This window comes from Scophthalmus maximus, chromosome 5, assembly GCF_022379125.1.
Source record: "Scophthalmus maximus strain ysfricsl-2021 chromosome 5, ASM2237912v1, whole genome shotgun sequence".
Taxonomy (NCBI): domain Eukaryota; kingdom Metazoa; phylum Chordata; class Actinopteri; order Pleuronectiformes; family Scophthalmidae; genus Scophthalmus; species Scophthalmus maximus.
In genome coordinates, this window is record NC_061519.1 from 1,446,168 (window position 1) to 1,461,303 (window position 15,136).

The following is a 15,136-nucleotide window of genomic DNA, read 5'->3' on the forward strand; positions in this document are numbered from 1 at the left end:
AAGCCATCAGATCAGCAAACATCGCAATGAATGAGAACACGTGACTTCTCTGTACCTCTCTTGGCGTCCACGGAGGTGATGGCTTCTATCAGCAGCGGAGCGTTGGACTCGGAGTACTCCACGAACACCAGCAGCAGTTTCAAAGTTGTTTTCACCACCAGTCGGAACTAAAGGAGGGACACAAACAAACTGTTTTGGTCCCGAATGCGGATGGAGCTTTAATTTACATTTTATCCCTGCGCATTGGATCATGACACATTTTTAAACTGAATCAGACAGTCAGAATCCACATGACAGACTCGGCAGTACTGGCACCTAGGAATACATATACACCTTATTTGTTTTATAATAATATTTATGTGAATAATATGTTGTCTTTTTTTTCTTAATAATGATTTCCATAATGTTATGTGGGCTTTTCTTTAGATGCTTTAATTCGGATAAATTTCCCTAAGTTTAATGGCATATGGTGTGGTGTAATGTACTTCGTTGTCTTTGTATGTGCTTTTTGTCCACATTAAAAATGATAAATAAAGATTAAAAGAACACAAAGCCACGACAGGCTTGACGCACTTGAATCAAGACTGAGACTTTCAGCACAAATACCATAACCCACAAAATCAAGGAAAGACACCAGCCTCAGGTCAGGACACAGAATACGATCAGTAGCAGATGTGTTTGTGCGTGTGTTTCTGAGCATAAAAGCTCAAAATAATGTCGACCACACAATGGATGGGCAACTCAGAGCCAACGACAGCCAGTGTATTTGTGTGTGTTTGTGTGTGAGAGAACTTGGGTGTAGCTGGAGTATGGGGTGATTTATCATGCATGCATGACTATACCTTTGAGCCAACTAGCGTGTACAGCCACTGGATTGTCTCTGTGTGACCAATGACACCGTTCATCCCGTCTACGTACAACATGATCTGCCCCAGAGCTGAGAGACAAGAGGGACGAGAGAAACGAAACGTTAGAGAGGCAGCGCAGAGAAAGATGATTCAACGCTGACTGTAAACAAACCAACTGTGTGCTGCACGTGGTCCCTGCTTTCGTATGCGCTGGTACTTGACCCACGGTTTCTTTCCCCCACATGAGTGTTGATTTAAGAAACACTGTAACTGTGTCGAATGACCTTTGATCTCTGTATTTACACTTTCATATTCATTCTTCCTTCTGCTGGTTTTTATAGAACCCCGGTTCAAATTATCCGCTGCTCTTGGAACTTTCACGAGCCTTTGTCAAGGCCTATGGTAACTGTCGTTATGTTTTGTCTTCATCTTGGATGTAAAATTTGCATGGATTTTGGATGCATCAATATAATTTTGCAGTTGAATAAAAGATCCACAACACTTACACATTATTTGGTTTAGTCTTGGGTAGCTCATATAACTGTTAGTACTTCTGTTTCATTCGAAATGTAAACATCAACATCACACAAGAAATGATTATCTGCATTAAATTAATTATGTCAATGCAGATTTTTTTTCACATTAAACCGTCATTTACATCCAGCGCTTAAACTGATGGTAACTGTGTGAACATTAAACTGTTTGAAGTTCTCTATCATCACTTTTGAGACTTGTAAATCAATAACATTTCCTTACTATGTTAAAAGAAATTGCAGTCCAGCAGGAATTAAATTTACTTTAAAACATATTTGCATTTACAAATGTTATAAATAAACATCATTTCTTGGACACATGATTATGAGCAGGTATAAAACCCTTCATAGATAATACACGAGGAGTTACATTTCTTAGCCTCTACTCATTTAAAATGAATGAATTTTAATGTTTCAGGAAAGGATTACAGGTTATCAGGTGCTTTATAAATTACAAGTTATAAAAAAAATTAAATGGTATATTTATCTAATCTTGTAATTAAGGAACTTTGAAAAATATCTAATTATTACAGTTTCCATTTTTATAGAAAAATATGTTTAAATTTCATGTGTTACTACAAGAGTTTTAAATGCTACACACTGAAGTGTTTTATCAGTGCTGGGCTAATGGGAGTCTTCCATTATTATTATATTAATATATGTGATTGTGTGGTTAATAAACTGGAAAAATCACCATCTGACGATCTACTGCATCAAAGCATCAGCCCTCTGTTGCTTTTACTCTTCATTAACATCCTTTTCTCTGAACTTTATGCAATCCAGTGTCTTTGCCACATTAGAAAAACACATTTATTTATTGTTCAATTGTAACCGTGTACAAATAAAGAGATGTCATTTTAATTCCACACAGTGTTTTATTTTCTCTCGGGTGTTGGGAGCTTTCCTACAGAAACTCTCCATCAGAAGTTTGGAAGCTGACCACAGAGTTTTTGTTTTGCAACTCTTTGGCTGCATGATATGGTTTCCCGCTCTCTGAACGAGCACACTCATCAGTCTTAGTCGCAGCCTCACTCCCGCCTTGATTTATCGCCAAGTTTCCTGTTGTTGGTTGTAAGCCAGCCTTGTGCTCTAGCACATATACTGCATGATGCTAAAAAAATTCTCTCTCGTGCACTTGAATCTACATTTCTACTTTGTCTGTAAAGGTCATGTGAAGCGGCTTCTCTTGCTTTTGTACTGCATGTCAGTTTGCGATACAGATGAATCAGGACTCAAAACATAGGTCAAAAAAGAGTGTCACAAAAAAAAGATAGGGAAGTCTGCTTTCATCACGTACTGAATAAAGTATTTTGGTGTGAATTGATAGTATGAGGAAGACAAAGGGAGAGAAGAGAAAAATCTGCTTGTGTCTTCTTCGGTTATGTATTTGGACTCAGATTTGAAAATCGCAGTTATATCTTCACTTTTTTGGACAAAATCTACAACTTCATGACCACAGGAAACAGTTGACGTTATGTCTGTTGAGGACCTTTTCTTGAAAACCATGATCAGGAAAAGACTTGCTTATGTGAAGGATTTTTTCCTCAGTGAGGAACATTTTTTCCCCCCAAAGTACGACTACGACTTCACTGATCTCACGGACTCGGCAGGAGTGCAGGAGAGGGGCTGAGCCTTGTGATCCCTAAAGGGTGGTACCGCATTGCCTTACAGGTCAGATGTAAAGATCCAGATGGGGACACCGGGCTGGGCACCAACGATTGGAGGAGTCACTCGGCACCTGGAGAATGGCCTGGGTCTTATCATGGAACAAGTTTGGCTGCAGCCAAATGAATCATCTCAAGTCACTACAGTGCAGGACGCAGACAAGCGTATGGAAGAGGGATCCACTTGACACCAGATACAAGCGTTGCTGAGGCGGAGAACTATGCTAAGACCTTCACGTCGAGGATAACAGGGAAAAATTACAAAGTAATCCTGCAAAATCGAATTAATGCCAAAAGGAGAGTGATCTGCAAGAAATACAGGTACTGGCTCATTCCTGTTGGTGACGAATCATCTGAAAAGGAGCAGAAACAAGCAGTGGAGAGCACTCTTCGACCATATGGAATTCTAATTAAGGAATTGTAAAGCAATTATTGGACAACGGCTACTTTGTTGTTCAACACGATTTAAAAAAAACAACAACTCATGTTCACTTTGTCTATGCTTATATTTTCATCTTTGGTTTAAAATGAACCCTTTACAATAACCAACAATCTAATCACTTTATGTGATTTGTATTTGATTATATCTTTATTAAAGCTTCTCATTCCAGATTTGTAGAACACCAGCTGCATCTACACACATATATACTTCAAGAAATGAATGCATATTTGAAAGCTTGTGTCATGCCAACATACAATCACCTCATGCCAGCTTGGTCCTTTCACCTGACAGAAGTGCTTGTTGTATAAATAAAGAAGTGTAAAAGCCCCCGTTACAGTGTGTTTGTACTAGTGGGGGGCTGTTGGGGGCGATTTTGCAAGTTTTAGTGAGAGGTTGCTCAGAGTTGCCTCTGGAAGTTTTATCACACGGCTGCCGATGGCTGGTCATTACGCAATTAACAGCAAACAAAAACACTCACATAATTACGCTACTCGTGAAATGATTATCCGTGACACATGTTTGGAGTGAGGAAATTATGGAAAAGTGCAAAAAGGAATGTGTGTGCGTGTATGTTTGAGTGAGAAATGGTGGAGGTAAGAACTTCTCTGGGGAACTCGTGTATTTACTGCTGTTTGAGGTGATGGACAGTGTGTGTAGAATTGAGTGATATTTGACAGCAGCTGACCGATGCCTGCACTGCTGCTGTGAACTCTTCTTCCATCACCTGCAATTTAAATCTCATCCGATGTGCTAAAGATGCCAGGGTGTGTGATTTTACAAAGCTCACTGAAGGGGCAGAGCTCATTACAAACAGAGAGTAATACGAGAAAGTTGGACAGAAACAGGAAGTGAGTGTTGAAAAAGTTGAAAACCCCCCCCCCAAATTCAGCAAATCAACATCCACAGTTAAATAACTTCCACAGTTTTTCAACCTTTAGGGATCACACTGATCTGCTGGATCACCCCTCAGATTTTTTTCTTCTCTTTTCTTTATTCATCCACATCGTGTATTTTTTTGTATTTTCCATTGCTAATCTCAATATCATTATTACTCTGTTTATTCAGCAAGTCCTACTATAAAATGTGTTGTTGTTTTTGTTCAGTGCTCTCAATTGTTCTTCCCATAACAATGCCCTGTATATATTGTGCATTCATTTCAGTATTCATACATGTAATATATATGTACATGATTATGATTTTGGTTATCAGAGAGAGGGGGGGGGGGCTGTACCTCGTAATATATAGTTCTGGTAGTTCTGGTCAGCTTCTGCTCCCACCTTGATGAGACATGTCAGACCCTCAGCCATCACAAACTCATGGACCAGATCTTTGTCATCCTGAAGCATAGGACAGGTTCATACGTTAATACAGCATACACTGACTACAAACAGCACACAACTACACAGAACTTCTCCTAAAACTCAGACCACCTCTTCATACCACATGGTGGCAGTAATGTGCATGATGAAGATATAAGTTGGCAGAGCTCCCCCAACACAAACACACACGTCAGGCTGGCTGATACACACTCCATGTCAACAACCATGTACTTCGCTGTATGTCATTTTACATAAGAGTAGAGAGGATGTTGAAAACAAGGAAGGTGTCCGACGCAAAGGACTCCTTATCTAACAGATGTCTTTGTGTGACTTTTCGCTCCATCAAGAGCTTTTACAGAAAGATGAACACAGGTCCTGGGAGAAAACACTCTGTTTCATTGGTACGGCTGCTTTTATGATTTTTTTTTTGGTGGATAAATGAGTAAAACAGAATAAAGACATGTGATAACTCCCAACAAATGACAGGTTTGAAAGTTCTCACATCACTGTTTTATTTGCTGAACCATGTGTTGTTATATTTGGGTGCTTTTGTGTGTGTGTGTGTGTGTGTGTGTGTGTGTGAGACTTTACATTCAGTAAAGGAAAAATTAGTCAACTCGATGAGACGATTTCCAGTGCAATTTCACATGTGTGAAGAATCCAGTTTATCATTGGAAAAGATTTTTTTTAGACTACTAATCGTTAAATAACATGGTGCCCTGATGTTGACCTTTTGCATGTAATTTTTCCCAGTAAGGCTTTGCATTTCGTGTCAGTGACCATGTGCAAAGGTACTGTTGGGTGGTATTCCCTTCTCGTGAGCACACATCTGTGGAGCGCCATGTCCATGAATCTGTTGTTAAAAGAATAAATACTCTATCAATCACAGGCTGATACAGTGTGGACAATAATGCACGATTTCAGTCTCATGTCAAGTGAAGTGAAAGAGGAAAAGTTGGCAGGCAGCAAGGGCCAGACTGCTGAGGACAACTCGGTCGGCACACACACACACACACACACACACACACACACACAAAGACGTATACATAATCACACGGATATACACACAGGGAGAGAAATGCCACGTTGATGGAGATCCCTGTCATCATGGAAGCACACAGTGGCCACAATAACCAACTGAATTCTGCAACAACAAACTGAGTGTAATTGCATGTGAAATGTGTGTGGGTGTGTGTGTGTTTGTGTGTGTGTGTGTGTGAGTGTGTGTGTGTATTACCTGAAAGATTTGCTTTAGAGAGAACAGAGCCCGTCTTAAGTCACGTCCATTGGAGTTATACAGTCTTTCTGCAGAGACACACAGAGACAGAAGTGTTTTTTGACTGTAATTGAACAAACAGTAGGAAAGGCATAGTAGAGTGACACACAACCAACATATGAGAAGTGATGAAAGTGTGTTTCCACCTGACATTAGACAGTCTTAGTTGATTTGCACAGTTTACGTGTATTTCCACTGCACACCTTTCATCTAACTATCCAAATGTTTCATTCTGTCGACTAGATCAATAAAACATCTTCAGTAAAAGGAACGAATCACACCATTTGGCTCTGACCACCTGAGGCGGGCACTTCATCACACACTTTCACCGCATCCTCACTTGCAGAGCAACACGTGCATGGTCTCTCTCTCTTTCTCTCTCACACACACACACACACACACACACACACACACACACACACACACACACACACACACACACACACACACACAAACACATTACAGTGGTGTTTAGAGCTGTACTGGAATGTTAATGAGCTGCTGGCTGGGATTCAATAGTGAAGTATTCAGGTCACAACACAGAAAGCGCTCGGAACCAAAAGCTCTTCCACCATCACACTGATATTTAGCCTTTTATTATTTCTGCACTTGAACACACAGACATTCCGAAAGTGCTTTAAGATATGTTTATTGTGACCGTGTGAACTTTATGTGCTACAATATTTCTCCTACATAGTACTATCACTACAATAAGCCTTTTTTGAATGTGTTTCTCTATGTTTATATTCTATCATATTTCATTCTATTTCATTGCATGAACATCATTGCTGTCATTTCACTCATACTGTATCCTCATTCTGTAACTTCCTCTTGTCTTTTAAAGTGTGTGTTTATATGTCTCTATACAGCAGTTGACAATAAAGCCTGTAAAATTATGTTTTTGTATAGACATGTTTTTGTTGAGCATTTGTGTTGTACTAGATTTTACTAGATTTACTTTTGTCCATCCCCTGTATATACAGGGGATGTGTGTGTGTGTGTGTGTGTGTGTGTGTGTGTGTGTGTGTGTGCATATTACACAGTACTTGCATTAACATGTGCAGACCCCTAGAATGATCCAACAACAGAAATTATTTTCCTAAGTGCTCTGCGTTAAGCTGAAAGTCTGTTAAGTTGAGTGTCCATATTGTCCATTTGTGTGCTCAAGAACAGTGGTGCATTCAACTGTGTGTCAGCGGGGGGTTTGGGAACCTGTGTGTGTAAATCCTGAGTTTGCGTGTAGTTAATAAATCCTTCAGTCCATCCGGAGGGAGGTGGCTGCCTGGTTGAAAGAGTACAGAAGTAAGGGCAGAGCAGGACAACCAACACTCCCCCTGATGTGGGCCCAGACATGGGCCAGCCAGTCTATCCTTTGAGTCGTGAGAGCGGCGGTAACCGTCGCTAAGCTAGCCAAGGCTAACCCAAGGCCAGGGTCAAAATCATTATCATTCCACACAGAATGAGGAATTACAGGCCTGTCTGTCTCACCACCTGCAGGACCCTTTCTGCGAGATCAGCAGCAGCATTCATGATATACATCTGTGCTGGTTCATTATAGAGATAATAAAATTACAGTCGATTACATTCATTTAGCTAATGCTTTTGTCCAAAGCGACTTAGAATTAGAGCATTCAACCGTGAAGATATTACTCTGAAAAGTGCAAGAATCATGCGAGAACATAAATATTTATTTAACAGGAAAAATGGCTTAAAATGCTCCATTTTAGAATAATAATAATAATAATAATAATAATAATAATAATAATAAAAAAGAATATGTTTGAATTATTGATGGACTAGGGTGCAGTCTGAACAGGTGAGTTGTCAGTCTGCGCCGGAAGCATTGAAGGGTTTCTGATGTCCTGATGTCAATGGGGAGCTCGTTCCACCATATGTGTGTGTGTGTGTGTGAGAGAGAGAGAGAGAGAGAGAGTGGGGCAAGGAGGGGCTGAGCAAATCAATGCCCTGAACACAGAAAATTTTATAAGATGTTACTTATTTTAAATACAAAAAAACGAAGTCAGGAACAGGGAGCATTCCTGTTTACACTGCTAAATACCACCTCCGAATATGGTCATAGTGATCGGGTCTCAAATGTGTCCTCAGTGCGTCTTGTGCGGATTTGACATGCGGATCAGACAGATGATAATATCAAGTCTAAACAAGGGCAAAGAAAACGGATGATCATAGACTAAAGGCCAGTGTCAGAGGACAGAAGCTTATTGGTATTCAAGGCAGAGGGTACAATCGAGTAAGTTCCCCCTACGTAAATAGACAAAGTGCATGTATGTCGCTGCCATGTCATTCATGTCAAATGTTGATTTCTAAACTTTCTGAAGCCAGTTCGGCTTTTTGAAAGATGTTTACTTTACAGCAAAGGCCTGGCATGTGTAGGGAACAAACAGCCAACTGCGTCACACGACTCTTAGCCACCACCATTGGCATTTCACGCTGTATCTGTTTGACAGAGGTCATTTGGGCATATAAAAGGTTTGGTTCATTTCACGTGACATCAAGTCCATTCAACAATCTCATACACTCATCTGATGTCGGGGATGACGTTGTGCTATTTCTCTTGAACGCAGGAGAACAAGCTGGTAGGAGCCATTAGCTGCATGTCATTTGAGGACGGACTCAGCTATAACTCTTCTCTTTAAATACCCCAGTTGGACTGATTTCCTTGTTCTTTCTACTCTAAGTTTCCCTAGAAATCAAGTGGCCACTTATTGCAGCAGGGACCACTTCAGCTAGCCCCCGGGGAGTCAGTGGTTCACGCAGACTAAAGGGTGCAATGTCTGTGTTCTTCGTCAGGCCACGAGTGGGGCTGTCACGGTAACCTTTACCAAAATCTCTGCTGAGCGTCAGGAGCATGTCAGCAGCAGCGATAAGGCTTGAACTTGGCTTGTTCATTCTGCATGGCGCACCACTAGTTTCCCGTAAGACAGCGCTCACTCTTGCTATTACTGTCCTAGTTTAACAAACGAGGTGATGAAAAACTGAATTCAGGTGAGCGTGGTACCCCCCCACCCCGTCTTGGCAAAGACAGGGTCCAAAATGGACAACAGGGGTTGAGAGCAATGAGCAATACACAAACTCTGTATTATGTTTTTTCAGATTTATATTAAGTTTTGAATTAGAATTAGTTGTTTCTTTGAAGAGCACAGGTGGACCAACAGCCTGACTGTCTTTATAATGTTGTCATGACAATACCCTATGATCACCTTATTGCTGCTAATATTTCGCTCCAACGTAAAAGAGTTTGACATGCTTAATAATCAATCGTCCATTTTCCCATTGGCACAAAAAGCAGCAGCCTTCTTAACCCAGCATGTCTAGAGTGAGGGTGCATTCAAGGCTGGAAATAATTCAAACAACACCTTCAACCTGGCCTGAAACAGCCTGGCCTGAAAAAAAAAAAACTGTTTCACTGCCTGCATCTCTCTGGAGAGAAACTGAAATAACAGTAAAAGGCAAACAAAGCAGATGAACGTATCTTAATTAGATGCTATCCGCTGGTCCACGAGACAGAGCAGTAGATGTGGGAACACATGGAGAGGAAGGAGTGGAGAAGGATGGCTAGGTTTTTTGCCTGTCTACGTGTCTTTTGCTGGTCATCCTCCTTTTTTTTCCTGGCACTAGCTTTTATTATTGTCAGAAGAAAAGCTAAAACACTCGCTGGGATGTGTCATTGTGGCTTGTGCGTGTGCTGGTATACACAGTGTGCATGTGTGTGTGTGTGTGTGTATGTGCATGCGCCAGTGTGTAAGCTGAGGCCTATGTTTGGTGAAAGACAGAAGAAGGAAAGACAGGAGAAGGAAAGACAGAAGAAGGAGGAGAAGGAAAGACAAGAAGGTGAGACAGAAGAAGGAAAGAGAATAAGGAAAGACAGAGATCCACATTTCATGTACAGGTTGGTTTGTAGTTTCACTGCCCTGCTTTGTAGGACCAACAGTTCTTGTCCACACTGTTTCACCATGACCTCACATGCCCTGCAATGCGTCGGCCCTAACAAGTCACCGAGCCTCATGTTCCATCTGAAAATCTTAATTTTCTTAAAGCAAGGGGGGGAAATCTGCCAGCGGAGATGCTTACTTCCACTTGCTTCTGGTGCAGTCACTTCGAACCTTCTGGTTTCATTTAATATGAAACAAAAACTCTTGGAAACTCTATTTGCCTTTCATGAAACACAATACACACAACACGTAAAAACTCTTTAAGATGTGATGTTAGTTTAAACAGTCACAGCTTTAACACATACTAAGCACCACAAGTGAGGACAGGACAGAATCATCATATCTAATGTCTATCATCCACAGATCTTCTGTTCGTTTATCATTTAATTAGTGTTTTTAAATCCCTCCAGCAACATATGACTTTAAAGCTCAATAATGGGTTACAAATATCTACAACCTCCTACAGATCTACAGTTTATAGACTAAATGGTGTCCTCTATGCATTGGAGCACATGTACGTCGTGTGTATGTGGGCGTGTAACAGGGATTCCCCCTGGGCTGAGGCTGCCTGCTAAGTCGTTCAGGAGCGGTCAGATCCCTCCTCCTCCTCGTGCCATAATGAGATTAGTGCTGTGACCCTTCAGCTTTGACTAATCCCTCAACATTTACTGCATCATCTACACATCTCCAAACAGAAAAGCACACAGGCCAGCTCCGGCTCCACTGGATCTAATCCATAGCAATTACACTCGGAACATGCATTTTGCTGTACTACTTAGTTAAAAAACAAATCTGAGCCCCCAGTTGAGTGTAGTCTAATTCTGCCTATTTGGCCAACGGACAGCAACAATCTCCTACTATGCGTAATTCTCAGACTCAACAAAACGCAGAAAGCTCAGCAGATGTTTCTCAAAGGTGACCTAGTTAAAGGAAAACCAGAGAATCACAGAAATCATAGTAAGTTATTTGTGAGCATTATGTGTCCTTAAAGGGGCTACAGTCAGTATTTCTTAATTAACAACAAATTGCAATACTATTTGTATGTGAAAGTGAATACTTGTTGTAATGAACCCACAGAGAAATATCACGCAACACCTGCGGTTCCTCTCAGCTGCAACCGTGTATCGTTATTATGACCCACGACTTTACCGTTTTCGGGTTCACCCTATCATAGTATTGTGTTGGTCACATCAGGCCACTGTTTTCAGCAAGAAGTCCAAAAAACCCACTGTGCACTGTCCAACACTGGGACTGAATTAATACAAAAAGATTTTCTGTTTGTTTCTTTTTATTTGAATGATCCAATATCCATTCTTAAAGCTACAGAATGTTACTTTTCTGATGATATTTCTTACTTTTAAATTCTCCAACATACGTTAATGTGAGGTGCTGTCTAAGTCTTTTAGACAGTCTGGCAGCAGTTCAGAGACATTCCCCTCTAAACTTTTTAGAGTAACCAAAGGAGGAGGCTAAACTGGTGTGAGAAAAACTATTGAATCAGTTAAAACTTTAATGGAGTCTGGTCATCTGCATCTTGGGTCCAGATTCTAGCTCAGCCCTGAACACTTTTAATTACAAAAAAATACATCCTGCGCCCCTTGAACTGTCGGACAAGAGCTGACAACATGATGAACACTGTCTGCTGTCATGATGTGATGTAACCAATGTATGCACGTTATTATGCATCATCCAAGACTGACTAGGTCTGCCTATGAGTTGCAGCTGCAAAATTAGTCAGAAAATGATTAAATTATTCTTAACAGTTCTCAAAAGTTTCTTGAATTATCTGTTATGCATAATTAATACATTATTAATATTCTTATTATTGTAAATATATATATATTTTTTAAACCTATTTTTTATATTTATTTTATCTTGTTTCAACTCTGTAGCACTTTGAGATTGCTTTTAGCAATGAAAAGTGCTCTATAAATGAAATGTATTATTATTATTATATTATTATATATTGCACATCTTGTTGTCGATGTTGTACAATGTTTAATTAATTGTTGGACTAATAATGGGGGTTGGGGGGCTGTAAACACCACTGGGGAGGGGGGCGCGATCAAAAATCTCGCCCAGAGCGCCAACATGTCTAGGGCCGGCACTGGTGAGGACTATATTAGCCTTTGTGAGTCATGACAGACCTGTAATCTGCTGCATAGATAGTCTGCACCTGCCACAGTTTGTGATTGTGTCTCGTAGTGAATCTAGAGATCGTCACACAATGGGCCTCATGCAAGAACCGTTCGTACAAACAGATTTGTTCTCAAATCGCGTGTACGAGTGATTGAGGAGAACTTGATGCATTTACCAATTTTCTTGTATTTTGAATTATCGTTGAGCTACAAACACAATTTACAAGTTTTCCAGGCTGGAAGATGGAGTCACGTAAACTAGCCAGCTGTTAATCAAACCAAGTTTTTCACAAATGGATGTTCTTTTCTCCATCATATATATATAAAATGTATATATATAAAATGTATATATAAATATATTAACAAAACTCTGTTTAACTCTGCAATGAATTGAATCCGAATTATAATATATTTCTAAATGTATACATGTACTGTACCTGCAAAACGTTGTTGTGTAATGACCGGGGAGAGCAAATCTCACTGGCAGTTGGCACGCGTGTTGCGCTTTGCGTGCACGGAGATGGTTCACTTGACGTGTCAATTGTCGCCATTGCGAGTTATTTTCAAATATTTACATAAAATTCACTCAAATTAGCTCATGACATATCTTCTCGACCTGCAGACGAGACAGGATTGTCATACAACAAGCAGTAGTAAGTAAGACCAGCTAATTTTTTGCATGCTGCATATTGTATAATATTGCAATGAATGAAAGTGTACTGATCCAGCACCAGCAGAAAACATTTCTGTACAACATTGCCTGTCATTGCACGTGTTTTCATTCATAATAGTGACTTCACCGTGACCTCCTTGCAGTAGTCTATCGTCTTGCTGTGAGAAGACACATCTTCATATCAAAGCATTTTATCTTTATTTCAGTGACCCTGCTAAAATATAGACGTTTATTAATGGATGTCTGAAAGCAGGACTTCAATCTCCAATCTCTTAAAGTTCTTACTTTCACTTGTTGATGCTGTTTTCATAAATAAACCCTTCCGGACAGGGTGGCATTCATCATGTGTACGCAGGTCATTTACACACTTTTCTGAAAATAGAAGTGTTTGATTAATCCGACACGGCCTGTTCAGACTCATCGTACAAACAAATGTTAGAGACATTTAGGATAAGGATACGAAAATGCTCTTGCATGACGCCCATTGTCTTTTTCACAAAGTGTTTAAACCTGTTGTACTCTATGTGCTTTGATCAGAGGGAATTCTTTTTCTTCAGCTCACAGGATATATACAGACGAGCATACACTGAGGTCAACTGAGGGTAATATTTCTCAGGAAGGTATAACTGTCTGTGTGCCGGGTCACAGCTGGTGGTCCTGAATTTAAGTCCAGTTATAACCGCTGACTTGTGTTTAATCCCAGGAAGTCTTTCCTTCACTGTGCTGGTATCACGCTAAATATAGCAGGGTTGGGTGTCAAGCACAGTGTAACAACCATAGATTCTGGGTTCAATCTTTGTTCAGGTCATGCACAAGTGCGCGGGTGTGTGTGTGTGTGTGTGTGTGTGTGTGTGTGTGTGTGTGTGTGTGAGACTTTACATTCAGTAAAGGAAAAATGAGTCAACTCGATGAGACGATTTCCAGTGCAATTTCACATGTGTGAAGAATCCAGTTTATCATTGGAAAAGATTTTTCTACTAATCGTTAAATAACATGGTGCCCTGATGTTGACCTTTTGCATGTAATTTTTCCCAGTAAGGCTTTGCATTTCATGTCAGTGACCATGTGCAAAGGTACTGTTGGGTGGTATTCCCTTCTCGTGAGCACACATCTGTGGAGCGCCATGTCCATGAATCTGTTGTTAAAAGAATAAATACTCTATCAATCTGTCACAGGCTGAAACAGTGTGGACAATAATGCACGATTTCAGTCTCATGTCAAGTGAAGTGAAAGAGGAAAAGTTGGCAGGCAGCACGGGCCAGACTGCTGAGGACAACTCGGTTATTTTGCGACTGTCTATTTTTTGTCTGTTGGTATTGGCCTACAGTATGAGCGCTGGAGGCTGCTGATGGTACAGATGACGATAGAGGCCCCATGAGCTCAGTGTGTTTGTCTGTGTGTGTGTGTGAGAGAGAGAGAGAGAGAGAGAGAGAGAGAGAGAGAGAGAGAGAGAGAGAGAGAGAGAGAGAGAGAAAGAGAGGGGAAGAGAGAAGGAAAGGGAGAGTGAGACCTCCAAGGTTTCACTGTGGGATTCATGAGATTTAAAGAATGACGACGGACCTAGACAGAGATTACACTAAGCTCAGCAGTGACACACACATACACACACACACACACACACACGCGTGCACACACATCTCACAGGCAGATACAGAACAACTCCATGCCTGAAGGCTAACGAACTGTGAACGGAAACACTTGGCAGTAAATGAAATAATATGTTTCCCATAAATCCGCCCCTGCAGAAACAAATGGCTGCTGTATTTTATAGGTAGCACCTATATATAAAAAATAATATATACCAAAAATACACACTACACACACATGAACACACAAATACACTCTTAAAACCTCTCCAGACTGCAACCTCGCACCCTGAAGGACATCGGATGTTAGAGAAGCTCAGAAGCAGATGTCTTCAGAAAGGGAACTCTGCTACACACACACACACACACATGCATGGATCATGCACACACATACTCATGCTCACAAATACAACATGACCCCCCCACAATGCCCTGTGCCCTTCACATGCCCCTGGCAGCCTAGTCTCACACACACACACACACACACACACACACACACACACACACACACACACACAAACACACAATCAATAGTTACCCACAACACAAACATAAATAAACCCAGTTTTTCTTTCTGTTGCCACCGACACCACAGGCCTGGTAGGCAGCTACAGTGCTGCTCTATGATCTCACAGCCGTAAACACACACAGGTGTCTTATGTTACTACTCCGTAGTGTCCACGGGGACAGTGATGACGCATTAT

At 40.8% G+C, this 15,136-nt stretch overlaps 1 protein-coding gene across 5 annotated transcripts in view; it reads right to left on the minus strand.

Annotated features, from left to right (window-relative positions):
• The window catches only part of fhod3a (formin homology 2 domain containing 3a), a 55,308-nt gene that overhangs the window by 21,256 nt on the left and 18,916 nt on the right, over nt 1–15,136 (minus strand). For all 5 annotated transcript variants that reach the window (XM_035633345.2, XM_047331810.1, XM_047331811.1 and 2 more), the window contains exons 4-7: nt 6,044–6,111; nt 4,719–4,824; nt 843–937; nt 56–167 (exon numbers count right to left, since the gene is read on the minus strand). In XM_035633345.2, the coding sequence (XP_035489238.2) occupies nt 56–167; nt 843–937; nt 4,719–4,824; nt 6,044–6,111 (381 nt within the window). The remainder of the gene's footprint in view (nt 1–55; nt 168–842; nt 938–4,718; nt 4,825–6,043; nt 6,112–15,136) is intronic.